At 37.8% G+C, this 16,050-nt stretch overlaps 1 protein-coding gene across 1 annotated transcript; it reads right to left on the bottom strand.

Moving 5' to 3' along the window:
• Positions 1 to 312: 312 nt before the first annotated feature.
• Positions 313 to 2,546, bottom strand: aplnr.L (apelin receptor L homeolog). Its single transcript, NM_001090637.1, is given in 1 exon segment — positions 313 to 2,546. A coding segment is annotated over 1 exon segment (1,089 nt). The 5' UTR covers positions 2,471 to 2,546; the 3' UTR covers positions 313 to 1,381.
• Between the last annotated feature and the right edge of the window lie 13,504 nt (positions 2,547 to 16,050).

The raw sequence follows: 16,050 nt of genomic DNA, 5'->3' as shown, positions 1-16,050 counted from the left end.
TGAGCTGCCCACTGGGATTTTCATCTTTCACCATTCAGTATCTTGCAGCTCTACATGTTATACTTCGGAATCTGCTGGTCCATAGGAGGGTTCTGGGACAGCATTGCCAGCATGGCCATTAGAATTTTTTTTCCAGCTGTATCTGGAACTAAAGTTTAAAAGCAAAATATAGGAGTGAATTGGTGTCTGTTGGTGACTGAGTTGTTATACATTATGCATATGCAACTATTATGAAAACATAATAAAACCAAAGTTTAAAATGAAGTTGATTTTTGGAATTATTAGTGTGTACATAAACAAGACATGGAAACATTTCATAGTCCAAAATTTTTATTGCATCAAACAACACAGTTTTATCAATGATCCCCCCTTTCCAAGGGAATATTTTATATATATATATATATATATATATATATATATATATATATATATATATATATATATACGCATATACTAGAGCATGGTACATATAGATAAGAAGCAAATGACTTACACCAGTCACAAAATATCAGCATTCAGTAGTCCTTTATCTTTGGTTAATAGTTTGCAGTTTTGAGTTTTGTCATATCCAATAGATTTCCCTTTCTGCACATCTTTATCCCTTTAGAGTTTTGGTGGCAAACCTGCATACCCCAGAGTATAATGCAAACTACAATTCCCAGAATCCTCAGCCAGTCACAGGCTGTTTGGGCATACTTTAAGTAGTAGTTCAGGAAAACTCCCATAGGGGCTTAAAAGGAAATCTACATTTAACCCTACACGGTGATGATTCTTTGCTTCTTTATCAACTACGGGTTTCAAGACAGTTGTTAATTTTAACTGCTTCTAACCAGTTCACCTTAATGTCCGTGTAATTATAACAAAGCAGTGAATTGGCTAAATAACATTTCAATTACATTACATTCCAAAATTACCTTTAAACAATGTGTTAAAAGTGTAAGCTTTGTGAAATTATACAAGTGCTTTAACAAGCAAAATATTTACAGGAAAGCAAAAATCCTTAGCAAATACAAAGAAGAAACCCAGCAATATACAGCATATGTTAACCCATGTCATACCAAGTTCCCTCTTGCATCAATAACAAAATTCAGTAAACAGTTTCTCCCACCCTGTCCAACCAGCTCTCCTGTTTTCTGGAGAGGGACTGAGCAAGATTGTCTTATTCACTAAGGTTTGTCTGTTACTCAGGAAAAGCCAGATGTCCACTAAGTGGGGGCATTTTACAGACAGTGATACGATCCAGTAGACTGTGCAAGTCCCTGTTCTGTAATCAGCAGATGACCTTCCCTTTGCAGTAACAAGAGATAACATTCAATTAACCCAAAAATTCTTTAGAACAAAGTCTCTGTCCCCACACCCCATCAAATGTCCCTTTACTCAATTATACCTTTGTGGCTAGAGAGTGAATTTCAGATTTTTGAGTCTGTGCACTTAAACTGGAAGATGTGTTGCTGAGGTGTCCTTGGAGGACTTTTTTGAAACCAAAAAAAAAAAAACATTGGGAGCGAAATCGCAAGTCAAAGAAGGCATAGAGGAAAGGGTTTAAGCAGCTATTAACGTATGCCAAGCAGGTGGCATAGGGGTGCAGGCTGACAATGATGTTTTGTGTAGAGCAAGAAAGTTCCAGGAAGCCCATGAGGTCTAGAAAGTGAATGGTTTTCAGAATATGGAAAGGCAGCCAGCAGATAGCAAACACTACAACCAGCGTAATAATAATCTTAAGAAGCCTCTTTTTCTTCTGTTCTTCCTTCTTTAGGTTTTGGAAATGCATGGTCACCTTGCCACCGATGAAGCAGTAAAAGATGGTCATAAGGAGCAGGGGCAGCAGGAATCCTGGAACTGTGGTAAGAATGCTTAGCCCCCCGATCCAGAAATTTTCATTCTCCTTGCTTGAAACACCACTGAAGTCCAGGTCACAGATAGTGTTATTGCCTTCTACACGTGTGTCACGCAGAATCAGACTTGGGAGTGCTAAAAGCCCTGAGAAGAGCCAAATAACAGCCAAGGATACAATGATGGAGGAGCGGGAGCGAAGTTTAGCACTGGAAAGCGAATGGACAATGGCCAGGTACCGATCAAAACTGAGGCAGGTCAGGCAAAAAACACTGGCAAACATGTTAAGCAAGACCAGATAGCTGCTGAGCTTGCACAGTGCAGAACCAAAGGGCCAGTGAAAGCCTAGAGCAGTGTATGTGGCCCATAGAGGCAGTGTTACCACAAAGGCCAGGTCAGCCAGTGCTAGATTACCTATGTAGGTGTCTGCAGATCTCCGCTTTGGCTTGGACTTCCATACTGTAAAGATGACCACTCCATTCCCTGAGAGTCCAAGGACAAACACGATCATGTAAAAGACAGGTAGCAGAGAATAGGAGAAATCCCAGTCTGTTTCATCGCATGGTTGTAGTCCAGTCTCATTTCCGTAATAATAGTCGTCTTCGTATAGCATAGGGCTCAAGCCTTCTGTTTCCATCTTTGAAGGCTGTGTGGAAGCAATAGAAAGTCCTGTCCCAGAAGCAGAGTGGCCACCAGTCTATACAGTGATGCTGTGAGGTATGAAAGCTGCCTCCACTCAAGTTCTTTTAAGAATCCCCTGAACTCCCCACCCCCTAAAAGACAAATTAAAGGCAAAAGACCACCCACTGACATCAATCAGGAGCCTATCCATATTATTTCAGCTCCACCCCTCTCATTGCTTGGGCTGTGACCCTTCCCTAACTGGGCATATCCCTACCTCCCCCTAACACTCCACACCTCTCAGTAATGCATGCATGTGCCCAGGGACAGCACACATTACAGATGTTCTAAATGGATATTTGTTTAAACACTAAGCTAAAACCTCTTGTATAAATATGTGTACTGTATGTACAATTTGCCTGAGAGCTGTGTATTATATCATTGTAACAATCAACGGATCTGCAAATGGATTTGCTTTTGTCTCTTTTTTGCTCAGCTATCATTCTCTCGGGATTAGTGATTCATCTCTATATCAAATGTCTTTTTCTATGACTTTTTGGTGGGAATGCCTTTTTAAAAAAAATACAGAATGAAGACATTCTGAAATGGCTTTGTTTTTTACTTCCCAATATACATTGGAGCTTTCCAGTCTCCATTTGTGTGTTTTACTGTCTGTTTGACACCTCTGTCTCACACTTCTCTCCCTGTCTTTCATTCCCATTTCATTAGCCCTCCGCAAGCACAAATTGTTTCAAGTCAATAATAAAGCATCCCCAGCTGTGTGCAGGTTCAGCAACATTGCACTTTATTGCTCATTTCTTCCCAGGGGCACACTTTTGATGTAACAATCAGTCCAGTAACTGAAATATTGCAGAAAAATAAATGTACTTCAATTCCCATAATTAATTGTTTGTATATAGTAAGAGAGGCATTAAAGTATGTATAATATTATTATATTATATGTATAGTTCAGGCAAATCGTAAGAGAAACATTACTCAATTTGCTAAGCCTTCTGCTATTCACATACATAAACATGCATAGGAACAAAAGAAGATGTAAAGTACAATTCTGACATGAGTTCACACACACACACATTCTATACAAAAAAACCTTCTGTGAACATGCCCAGACACACTGCTGCACACACTTAGATTGTAAGCTCAATGGGACAGGGGCTGCCTTCATTATGTCTCTTTAACACTTGAATCTGTTGTTACTGTATTTTATTGTATTATTGTATTTACCCCTGCTTGTTCTATCAATGTATTCCTCTACTGTTCTAGTGCTATAAACAATGTGTAATTAAACATACACACACACACACACACACACACACAATCGTTTATATTATAAAATGACCACTCTATGTTGTCCAGAGGAAAGTATCTTCATTCCATCAGCTTCATATTATATATATAAATACACTGATTATGCACTCATGATGCACTGAAATCCTATTATTATTTTCATACTCCCATAAGCAATCATGGTAGTTATTTCTCCTGGTGTGACTTTTTCATTATTATATTCAGCAAATCAAAGTGTAGTGGAGGTAAAAAAATATCCATTCAAAGCTTTAAAAACAGGTGATCTTTTTCATACTTCTAGCATTTTTCTACAGTAGTGATCTACGTGGATATTTGTCCATAGTAAGTCCCCCTACCTTACTGAGAGTTGTAGTTCAACAATAGGGTGGAGGTCCCGCCTCACTGATTTATGTCACCTTTTCAAATGGGGCTTCCTCTTCTCTAACTCTGTTCCTGCATGGGTGAGATCATGGCGCCTGCTGGTGCTAACGGAGTCTTGCACTTTTCCTTTCAACCAGAGCCACACTAGGCATTGTATTTGTCCATGTGGCTTTGACCAGAACTTTGCAACAGACACATTTGAGAGTTATACTGTTTAAATGTGGAATTCAAAAATCATTTTTATTACATTAATATTTTATTCTTAATGCCGAAGACTTAAAGTGTTATTTTGCAAATAATAACACTGGCCATCTTAATTCCCATGAAATGGTGTTAATTCCTGGGTCTAAAACAAGCCTGGACGTGTATGTTTTCACACCTCCTGCTCTTTAATGCACCTTTCACAGGTTATTTTTGTGTAGATGGCCTGAAGCCTAAATCCCATCCTTTCAGAGGGATCCAGTACCAGTTGGAGAATTCTAAGGTGTAAAATGGCTTTATTGACTCTAAAAGAATCACTTTAGGAAGAAGATGTTCTGTCCAGACAAAGCTTTGATGTCTCCTGCGGATTTGCCCAAAGTATCAGCTGTTATGCTGTGAATATTCAAAACAAAACTCCATTTAACGGCTTTGTTTTCTTCCAAGAATTAGCCACTTTTGGTCTATATCACACTAGACATTTGTCAATCATAATGCAGGTAACCGGCCACGAGCTTCCAACTGGTCTAAGCCGGAAGATTCACTATGAAGCACTGTCATATTGATCACTGGAAAAAAGCACCGGAGTGATATAGATCTTACTATACATTCTAAATATTCCAATTGTGAAAATGCAACACCAACATTGGGGCAAATTCACTAAAGGATGAATTCTCACCTGCAAATGCACACTTACGAGCCACTTCAACAGGCTCAAATTTGCTACCACTACACTAATTTACTAAAATGTGAAGTTGCGTCTCTGTAGCTGAACAGTGGCGAAGTTTTGCTAGTGTTAATTTGTCAGCGAGAGAATTTCATAGCATCTTTCGCTAACGTTCATTTTTACCTAGCAAATTTGAATAGGGCGGGTACATATACAGTAGGTCATATGTCTTTATTAGAGATGGTGCAAATGCTGGAAGTGGCCACTTATTTTTACAAATGTCCAAGGAAGCAAAATAAAGACAAAAAAGATCCTCTTGTGCCCTAGACATGAGCCCACCCTAAAACAAATGTGGCATGCCCCTCAAATGTTTAAAAAAATATCAAAACAAAAATGTTTAATAGTTAGAACTTTGCAAGGCAATCCAGCTTTAAAATATGAAACAACGCCAGCATTTTTTTAATAATTTTTATGACTCTTCGGCATACAGGATATGATGTCACTTACATAAGATTGAGGAGGATGTAGCTTCATCTTATCAGTTCGCCAGGTCTAAGGTGGCAAGGAAACTCTGGAGAAAGAGGTAACGTTCTGTAAAATATGCATAGTGAATTTGTGGAGTAACGTAAAATACGCATAGTGAATTTGTGGAGTAACGTAGAATACGCATAGTGAATTTGTGGAGTTACGTAAAATACGCATAGTGAATTTGTGGAGTAACGTAAAATACGCATAGTGAATTTGTGGAGTAACGATCATTCGCCTGAATGACAATCAGTCTGGCGATAGGGCGCGAAACTACTCCTGCAGATGGGATTTCTGGCGAATTTTCAATAGCGACGGCCACTTCACCCTTTAGTAAATCTGACACATTATGTCATTTAGTATGCCTCATGCACTGAAGCTGTTGTGTGTCACTGCAGGGAATTCATTACTTAAAAACAACAATACACACAAAAATATATGCAGAGATTGTACTTTATAATGCACTTATAACTATAGTGAATATGTAATTTATAGTTTTTTTCTTTTCCCCCAAAAAGGTGGAGGGTTTTTGTAGTGGTCTCCCTTGTGGGTGTTTAATGTAAGAGATGATATATACCTGTAAATAGATTTATAAGGACTTAGCTTATTGTGTGGGGGTGGTGTAGAGCAGGCATTTTTGCAGTGCTAATGGCACCTAATTAATTCTATATATTTATGCTATAGATTAATGGTTTTCATAATTAAAGATAAATGGAGTCCAGCTGTGGCTTATACTCAAGTCCCAGCACTTTCCAGCAGCATTACTGTGCCTCTCCAGCACTCATTGATTCGCAAGCACTGGCCTTTGGGTAATTCAGGGAGTTCTAGTTTGACTTTAGCTAAAGAGCCATAGCTTGGACTTCAGAAATGTACATAACTGCTGCAGTGGACATACATGCGTGTCCATACATGCATACATTTAGGGATGTGCTGAAAGATGCCTACTTTCCCTTAGCTCTTGCTGCTTTTGGAGCTGTAATACAATGCAGAGCTTATTGTGAGCTTATTGTGTTATTGTGCTTATTGCGTTACAGTAAGCTGTACCCCCTGCTCACAACTCATTACCCCTTGTGTTAACTAGTATAAGGGAAGTTTCTTTTCTTGCTTGAGGGTGATAAATTATAAAGCGTCTTTCCTGCTCCTGTCTCTGGGACTCCTGATCCTAGGTTGTGCATTTTTATGGCTAAAACAATCAATATTCTAGTCAGTACAGGCACTTCTAATTATAACTGCTGCACAGAAGTGCACCCCGGTGCCTGTAAATTCAAGGATCATCATTGCTTGAACCTACATGGGTCTCTAAGGATAAGGTAAACACTAGTATAATAGCAGAATGTACAGTACAGCTACACTATACAAACCTTATGATTGGGCAAAGATGTTATATAGACACTATTCATAACTGCGCCCGTATACTGCATCCACCCACAGTACTGTAACACTCCGGTATAGTATATATATATAAACTATAACCTTACTTAAGATGTATATAGAAACTATGTCGGTAAAGAACACATGATCTCAGATACTGTACCAAATATATACGTAACCTAATATATACTGTACCGAACCATGGCACTGCTGTTCATATCCTTTGGAATATTACCAGAGGGGCAACAAAGTGTATCAGAAGTATACTGTAGCTATTTTAGTGCCTCCTGCCCAATATATATATATATATATATATATATATATATATATATATATCTTCTACCATTGTCAACTTGCTGCCACACCATGATTTCCAGGATTAAAGCCTTGCCTATTGAAGTCTTTCATCAGTGACATACAGATAGACTACGTTGCCCATGATGCCTCATAAGGTCTTTAACTATAGGACTGTAGCACTTGCTACAAAGTCCTAAAAGTTAATTTAAAGGTGAACCACCCCACCCCTTTAGGTACTGAATGGGGTAATGCAGATGGAAAAACAATGGAAAGTGATTAAGGAAACAACACATTTATCAAAGCAGCTGACCATTCTGTACTATGTGATGTTAAAGCTCAGCGCAGTACTAAACTTCAAACAGTTAATCATGAAAATGTCACAGAGGGATTAAATATTTTTACAACTCTCAATATGTGTGAAAATGAAATACTGTATCAACAGTCAAGGACATTTCTTTTAGTGGAGTGTTTTGTTCCGGTTATGTCCTAAAGAGGTTCTACAATATCTGTGGCACCCAAAGGGTTTATATTTATACACAGTAGTAATCTTCATTACCATTCAGTGATAATTAAACTATTCAACAACTGGTTTATAATAGTTTGCCTTATATATCCCCAAAGTGATCTGGCTTATGTGTACTGATATGTATACAGTTATGGGGACCTGTTATCCAAAATGCTTTGGACATGGGGATTTTTGGATAAGGAATCTTTCTGTAATTTTGGTCTACATACCTTAAATCTGCTAAAAAAATTTTGAACATTTAATAAACCCAATGGCATTATGAATATTTTTTGAATATATTATTTGAATATACTCTGTTTGTGAGTACCCATCTGAAAGGTTTATTTTAAGGAGAGTTCAAACACAAAAATTCTCTCTCTTTTCTATATCACCTATGGTAACAATTAAGAAACATCCTTGGAACACAAAAGGGGCGTTATACACCAAACTATATTACCCTATATTTTTGTTTGTTTTGTCCTGTGTCTTTGGCACTGGCTTCTGTTATAGGTACTGAGGGGATACAAGTAAAAGCCGGCTATGAACCGTGAATACAATTGAACCTGGGACTATATATATTTTCTTTCAAATGGGGGGTCACTGACCCCATCTAAAAAACAAAGGCTAAAAATGTTTCGTTATTGCTACTTTTTATTACTCATCTTTCTATTTGGGTCCTCTCCTATTCATATTCCAGTCTCTTATTCATATCAATGTGTGGTTAGGCTTCAGTCTAGATGAGCTTCAGTCTAGGTGGGCTCTTTGTCAGCTTTAGTCTAGATGGGCTTCAGTCTAGGCGAGCTTTAGTCTGGATGGACTTAGTCTAAGCATAAAGCTACTCATGTTGGAAGTTCTTCTGGAGGAAGAGATTGTAGTTGGTTTAGAAATTAGCAAATCCAAATTCATATCTCCTGAATTTTCCTGAGGATTAATTATTATTACAAATCATTAAACATGTGACTATAGGGAAAAAAAGGACATACAGGTATGGGACCTCTTATCCAGAATGCTCAGGACCTGTTTTTTTTTTTTTTTAGATAAGCGATCTTTCTGTAATTTTGTATTTTTTTCAGTTTTCTGATGTTTTTGTTTTGATACTGGAACTACAGGGATAGTAGCCCCATCGTATACGGATTTTCTGAGCATTGTCCTTCTGAACTATGACGTATTGATTGACAAATTCTTACAACTGATTTTACATTATTAACTAGACCTGTTCAGTATGTTGATGACTTGATATACTATATTATTTTAGTGGCAAGATACAGCGTTATTAGTATTATTTGGATACATTTTTTTGAGCCTTCCTAATTCATATTCAAAGAGGTTTCTATTTACCATAGTCTTGAAAACTACTCTCATTTACTCTCTTTTCATTGTTTGATGACAATTATTATGTAACAGCCTGCTTCATCCTCTAGTAGGGTTGCCACCTTTCTGGAAAAAAATACCAGCCTTCCTATATTCCTGACTTTTTTTCCTATTAATAACATTGGCATCAAGTATCATTGGAACTGGCCAGGTAGCAAGCCTACCGTCTAGGAGCCTACAATTCACAGTGCACACTAACAAACCAAGGGCAAACATACATGTTAGGTCACATGAGCCAATGAATGGACAAAGTTCTGTCTTTTAACCCCACACTTCTTCCTGTTCAGTTAGAGCTGCAGTATTTCCTGTCAGGTGATCTCTGAGGCAGCACACAGACCACCACAAAATGGTGGCCAAAGATAAAGTATGTAAAAGGGTATTATTGACAAATTCCAATTTGTTAAGATTCTTTAATAGGCCACTTAATATGATAAGTGGGTAAGTATTCATTCTGGGGGTATAGTTTTCCTTTAACACACACACACATGCACAAATAGAATCTATAATGTGGAATTCTTAGGACTTGGGCTTTCCGAATAAAGGATATTTTCACAATCATCATCATTTATATAGTGCCAGCAAATTACGCAGCACTTTACATTAATTTGTAACAAATTGGGATTACACTTGGAGGGTCATTTACTAAAACTCAAATTTATCTCATATTTTTATTAAACCAAACTGGATTAAACTCCCATCAGTGATTTTATTTATTAATAAAATAACTAAAAATATTTTTCCTGATTTTTTCAGGTTATCGTCCAAAACCTCCAAATTTTTTGGGTTATTGGATGAAAATCAGCTCAGATCACTATATCTTAAAATTGTAAAAGGGACATCTCCCATTGACTTATACATGACCTCAACAGGTTTGAGGTGGATGGTGGATTTTTGGATTTGGACATTTAGCAGCTTCAAGGTATAATAAATCTCTAAAAATTTGGGGGGTTTTTCACGAAAAATTTAAGTTTTTGGTCGAAAAAACCTGACCAGAAAAAAAACATTATCATCTTGTCATGAAAATTTTCTTGTCCAATTTACCGTTACGTTTGGTGCAGGTAGACGTTGTGTGTCAGTACTGTTAGATAGATTTCCTTTTAGGATATTGCAGTGTTGATGCTGTGTCACTGACATCTTTCTTTTTTTCTGTGTATATAATTTGAAGACATGAAAAGAATTATTGGATGATCCACAATGGTCTTTTTTCCCTCCCCATTTTTAATGGGGTCCAGATGGGCACTGCTTTGTCCCATGCAATTTTGATGGATCTTTTGTATTCTTCATTACATTTTTGTGGTTAGGTCAAAGATTAAGATCTTTGCCAAAACATATTAATCATCTGCACCATTACCCAGCATTGCGAGTCATATAAAGAAGTCATTTACACCTTTGCATTTTAGAATCTGGAAAATGTATTGTTGTTACACAATGGATACAATCTAAGTAGCAAAATAATGTTTCATTGAGTTAACTATTTTGGAACTGATTTGTTACTTATTGGGGTTGGTTTGGATATACAAGGATGCCAGTCCATATGTTTGTGAAGAGTGAGAGCTTTGTTTATCAGATGTCTACTAAAGGAACAGTTTGTTAGAACAGCAGCTATTATAGGACAAAACAAGTTTTCATATGATATTCGGTGTGTACTGTATATGGGGGGAAACAAGGAGACTGATGGCAGCAACATTTAATGCTGAATCTTCAGATAGAGGCAGAATTCTTTTGTTTCTACCTGCATATCTGACAATTTAGCTCTTAACGTTAGTAGAGAAAACTAACTATCTTTAACGCAACCATTGGTCAATGGTAAAGTGTATGGCCACCTCTTGCGAGGTCATTCACTTGAGAACTCCCAAAAAGAGATTAGGTAGATTCCTGTATTTATATGTACTGTATTTGGTTTGTTCAGCCCATTCTGTTTGCACAACTCTGCCATTCTTCCAGTCATATTGCTAGCACAAATTTGTACTTATTCTGTATGGAATCATCAACATTTTCATTTGGATATTCACTGGCATGAGATGGCAGGAGCCCCCTGTTATGAAAAATTGTAGAATCAGTTTAAAAATCCTAGACTAATGGGTCACTACACTCTCATTTTTTCCTGTTGAATGCTGTTTTATTGTATTGCAGGGTATGGGAACATCAAAGGAGTTTTCCTTGCTATGGACATTTCCATAAACAACCCTGTTTGGTCAGTCACCTCATTAAATCAGGGGATATACCTGTCTGAAGTGGTTTCTTCTGGCTTCTTGCTAGAGACATTATGGCAAATCAGGAGGATAAACTAGTCGTTTAGGAAATATTACCTGTATAAAAATAGAATGCAAAGGCAAACAAATTTTATAGTCAAGTGGTAATATTTTCATTAGACAAGTAAAAAGGCAAAATCAAAGGGATAGTGACATTCTTCAGGTTTTAACATGGTATTGTGCCTAAATAAACCTACCCAGCTCTGACTGCTCTTTGATAAAGGCATTGGGCACCTCTGAAAGAAGCAGCCAGTGCCGGTCAGACTTATGCAGCATAGTGGCATGTTCCTGTTAAAACCTGGAAAGGTTGACTATCCTTTAAAAAATCAAGTTATAGGTTAAATACTGTACTCCCATTATGATGATGTACCTTTTATTTATTCCCTGCAATGGCAAATTACCATTAGGTCCATTATGTTGACTGGGGCCCAGAGTTCCCAGGGGGGCATCGCCATGGGGTGGGTAGCTGGGGTGTGGCATGGTTGGTACTGGGTGTGACTGGGAAGGAGCAGGGAGAGGGAGGGACACAGCCTTGGGCCAATGCAGCAATTAGTATACCTCTGCTTCTCTGTATACTCTGCTACAGGTTTCATTACAGGTTTTGTTACAATAATAATTTTATGTAGTCTGACATGAACAACACTTGCATAGTCTAAACAAAACTGTAAACACCACAAGTAGACCTATGATGTGGCTTTGCTCCACCTTTGGTGTGGCACTGTAGTGAGCTGTAGCTTTTGTAAGTCTGGGATGGACTGACTGCAAGCAGGACTCACAATGTCACTAGTGAAGCTCAGAAGGCATAAAACGAAGCGAGAGATTAGAATAAGGATAAGGACAATTGTGACTTGGAAAAACAAAAATATGTTTCTCCTGTGAGCAGACATTTTCAATTACAGGGCCATAATAGTAAACAGTTAAGGTTAAGGTCAAATATTGCTCCAACAAGAAACTATGTTGATTGATAAATTGAAACTATGGTCCCTATAGGACTTAACGAACATCTTAATTACTCCTGCTTTTTCTGAATCAAAAATGCCATTCTCTGATGTAATTTGGATATATTGTGGCTTGTGACTAACCCCAGTGGGGATATACATTTATTTTATTTTATCTTTGCTTATTTCACAGTTACAAGGGAAGATTTGTTAATTCATGGATGTTCACTGACTGTTTCATCTTAGTTTTGATTTGTAATCAGGATATATGTACTAAGCACCTCTATACAGGTATTTTTCTAATATTGTCTAATATTGTCTATATTGCAATTTATGTATAAGCACTTTGTGATGTCACTTAATAAGAGGGGAGGAGTTATCCACCTCTGTATCTTTATATACCTGTGACCTGAGTAGCACTTGAGAAAGGAGGCTGGAAATGTTGGGTGGAGATAAATCATGATAAGGATTTAGCACAATTGTTATAGTGTGTATCATCTGATTTTCCTACAATAATGAGAGGTTGTTCGCAAAACAACTAATATAAACCTCTTGCAGTGACTGGAACCTTGTGGGTAGACAAGCGTTCCAACCAGGAATCACAGCATAGTGTGCAGGGTCATATTTTAAATTGTAAAATTTAAATTGTTATTTACTAATCAGCGTCACATTTAATTAGAAAGGTAGACTCACAAAGTGCAAACTACTTCAGCAGGGAAAGAGTTAAATCAATCACCTTCAAGAGGCTATTGCATACCTGGAATTCCTCCTGGACTTGCTGACCTGCTGCTTCTCACCTCTCATCAGTTCTTGTGATTGCCTGTCTTCTTCCAGCTGCCCTACATTTTCACAATTGCCCGGATTTACTGCCTGTAAAAGTAACAGTGCTCTAGAGTTTAACCAGTAATTAGTTTCCCTGGAGTTCATCAGTCAGAATTAATGAAGTCTCAAGGCAGGAAAGGGGCCCTTAGTTTGTAAGTTCTTGTCTTCATGCCATGCAGAATGTATTTGTCATTTCCATATGTTGTATGTTAAAGTGCTGGTTTGCGCAGACGGCTCTTTTTCAAGCCCTTAAGCCTGAACGACATCACAAGCTAACAGTGAGAAAGGTTATTTTTTATACTAGACAAGTGGATTAGAGGATCACAGTGAAGGGATTCCATATATAATTATTTGCACAGCACTGGCAATGTATGTACAAGTGAAATTAAAATAAATGAGGCATTTCAGTGATGTTGGTGGTGATTTATGTAAAAGCTGGAAGTTATACTGCTATTCTGCTTATTTAAAAGCTGGAAGTTATACTACAGAAAATGTAGGAATGGCCTGAAATAAAGCTAGCCAAGCTGTTTCTTGTTAGCAAAGAAAAGTCCTTGTCCTGTATAGGTACAGCTAAAAAATGCTTTGATGTTATTCCCACCCACAATACTAAAGATTGACACCACCACCATACAATAATTGTCCTCCCACTAACTAACAGTCAATCACAAACAGATAACATGAACCACTGGCAATTATCCATGGTATTCAGCTGAACACGTGCATGGCCACCTTCCATTTATTTTAGCCCACAGCCCAAACCGTCAGAACTGCAGGAAGTAAAATATGTGGCTCCTCTTCACTTCTCATGTGCTGATGTACCATGGAACCGCTGATATTGTGCATCAACAAGAATTGCAGGATGGCCTGTCTAAAACCACCCCCAACCAGAAATACCTGCGCAGATAGTTGAGCTAAAGAAGAGGGGGGGGTGTCTCTCAAGAAACGTCTGCTGAAATCTGAATAAAAAGTATCAAAGCCGCTGAACATTACTGTTTATGTGAGTGCCATTTGGTTTATGGCTTACTTGGGCTATATGGTCAATATCAGCCAAACCACCCAACTAAATCTGGGAGTGTATGACAAGCTTAACACATACCCAACTTAAACACACCTTCAGGATTCCATTTTCAACTTTGCTGTAATGTTCCCTTCAGCCTTTTCCTTCAACTACAGTGATATTATTAATACTCTCCATAACATCCCAACCACACCTCCCTCTCACTTTATTTTCTGTCGCCTATTCACCTCCCCCTGAACACTAAATATTTTCCCTAACATGCCAGCTTTCAACATTCATCTGCCTCCATAATGTAGGCAAAACAAGCAAAGAGGTGCTGTCCAAGGGCCTATGGGGATTTTCTACAGTCTACTCCGCTAATGTCAGATCTGTGAAGGCTGGATTAGTGGCAGATGAGTTCCCAGTGTTATTAGGTTACACTGCCCTGACTAATGTACTTTTGCTCTTATGACCCTGCCCAATGCTTCAATAAACTAATTTTGTCATTTTTAACTTAAATGCAGTTTCAGTATCTGGCCAGTAACAAATCATTAACAGTTTTTTTGATATTGAGGGTGGGTGCTAGCATTATTTTTACTTATGCGGGGGCCCATGTCTTCAGAATAGCCAATAGTCCAACATTCAAGATGCTCTTCATATGGCAGTTGTTGTTATGTGCAGACACCTGAGGAGTCTCTGTACATTGGATAGCAGAAATAAACATACTCACCTTTTCATGGACTGAGTTGTGGGTAATTCCAGCTGTGTTGTGTATTTTGGTAGCATATTTCATTATATTGCATGATTTGCATTATATTGCACAAGTGCTTACAGAATAGATGAGCGAGGATGTCCCATACTATCCTGCCAGCCCACCACCATGATGCAGGTTTATTTTTGCTATTGCATAGATATAGGATTCCTTGTCCCAAGCATCACTATTCCTTCGAATGATTTTGAGCAGACTTAAGGTATGATGATCCAAATTATAGAAAGATCACTTATCTGTAAATCACCCAAACATTCCAGATAGTAGATCCTATATCTGTACTTATAAAACAAACAATAATCCAGAAGGTCATTTCTTCCACAACAATGTTTCCAACAATACAGAACAGTCAAAATAATGTCTGTGTCTGCATGTGAACAGCAATACAGTACAGCTGAAAGTTCAAACTTCACTACAGACTATATAAAATAAAAACAAGCGAGTGGGAGGATAAAACTGCTTAAACAAGCATAAACATGTTTCACTTAACTGTAAAGCTGTTTTCTTTTTAAAAAAAAAAAATATGTTATTGTAAATAGACTATTTGGTCATCAGCAGGGTTAAACTAAATAACATTGCATCATTTTGTTGATTACAGACATGTAGGTATTTTTGTATAAACGTGTTTTCATTAAATACTAAAGATGAACAAAGAAAATCCACTGTAGATACGATCTGCAGTCACAAACAATCTTTTGTTTTGGGCTGATGTAGGATAATCACTTCTCAAGGTTACTATCCTGAGCAAGAAAATTAACACCAAATCCAGCCAAAAATTATTATCCTGTCATGAATGAGCTTACTACATCCGTATTTTTTTTTTGTGACTTTCTGGAATTGGTCCTATAAATAATTGAAGGGTACACTTCTGTCTTAAATGTAGCCCCCGGCATCCTGTCACTGATGCGTACAATAAAGGAAAGAGCATTAACAGATGGCTGAATAGGAAGATATCCTTATTATCTTCCACAAGGCTCTAGGTGCAGATTTCAAGGGCCAGACAGGCTGTAAGAAAACATCAGGCCCAGAGCAGGTCTTAAACCTACTAGCTGCCAAGAAAACCATCTGCTGACTTCTCTCTCTTAACAAGTCAAAGAATAAATAAAACATTGCCCAGCACTTTTCCCATTGCTGGATAGGGTTTTTAGAAAATCTATAAGCAGATGTCAGAGGGTGTGCCTGGAGATGAGAGATT

This window comes from Xenopus laevis, chromosome 1L (genome assembly GCF_017654675.1).
Source record: "Xenopus laevis strain J_2021 chromosome 1L, Xenopus_laevis_v10.1, whole genome shotgun sequence".
Taxonomy (NCBI): Eukaryota; Metazoa; Chordata; class Amphibia; order Anura; family Pipidae; genus Xenopus; species Xenopus laevis.
Note: the sequence above shows the minus strand (reverse complement) of the source record. Positions and strands in the feature narration are given on the sequence as shown.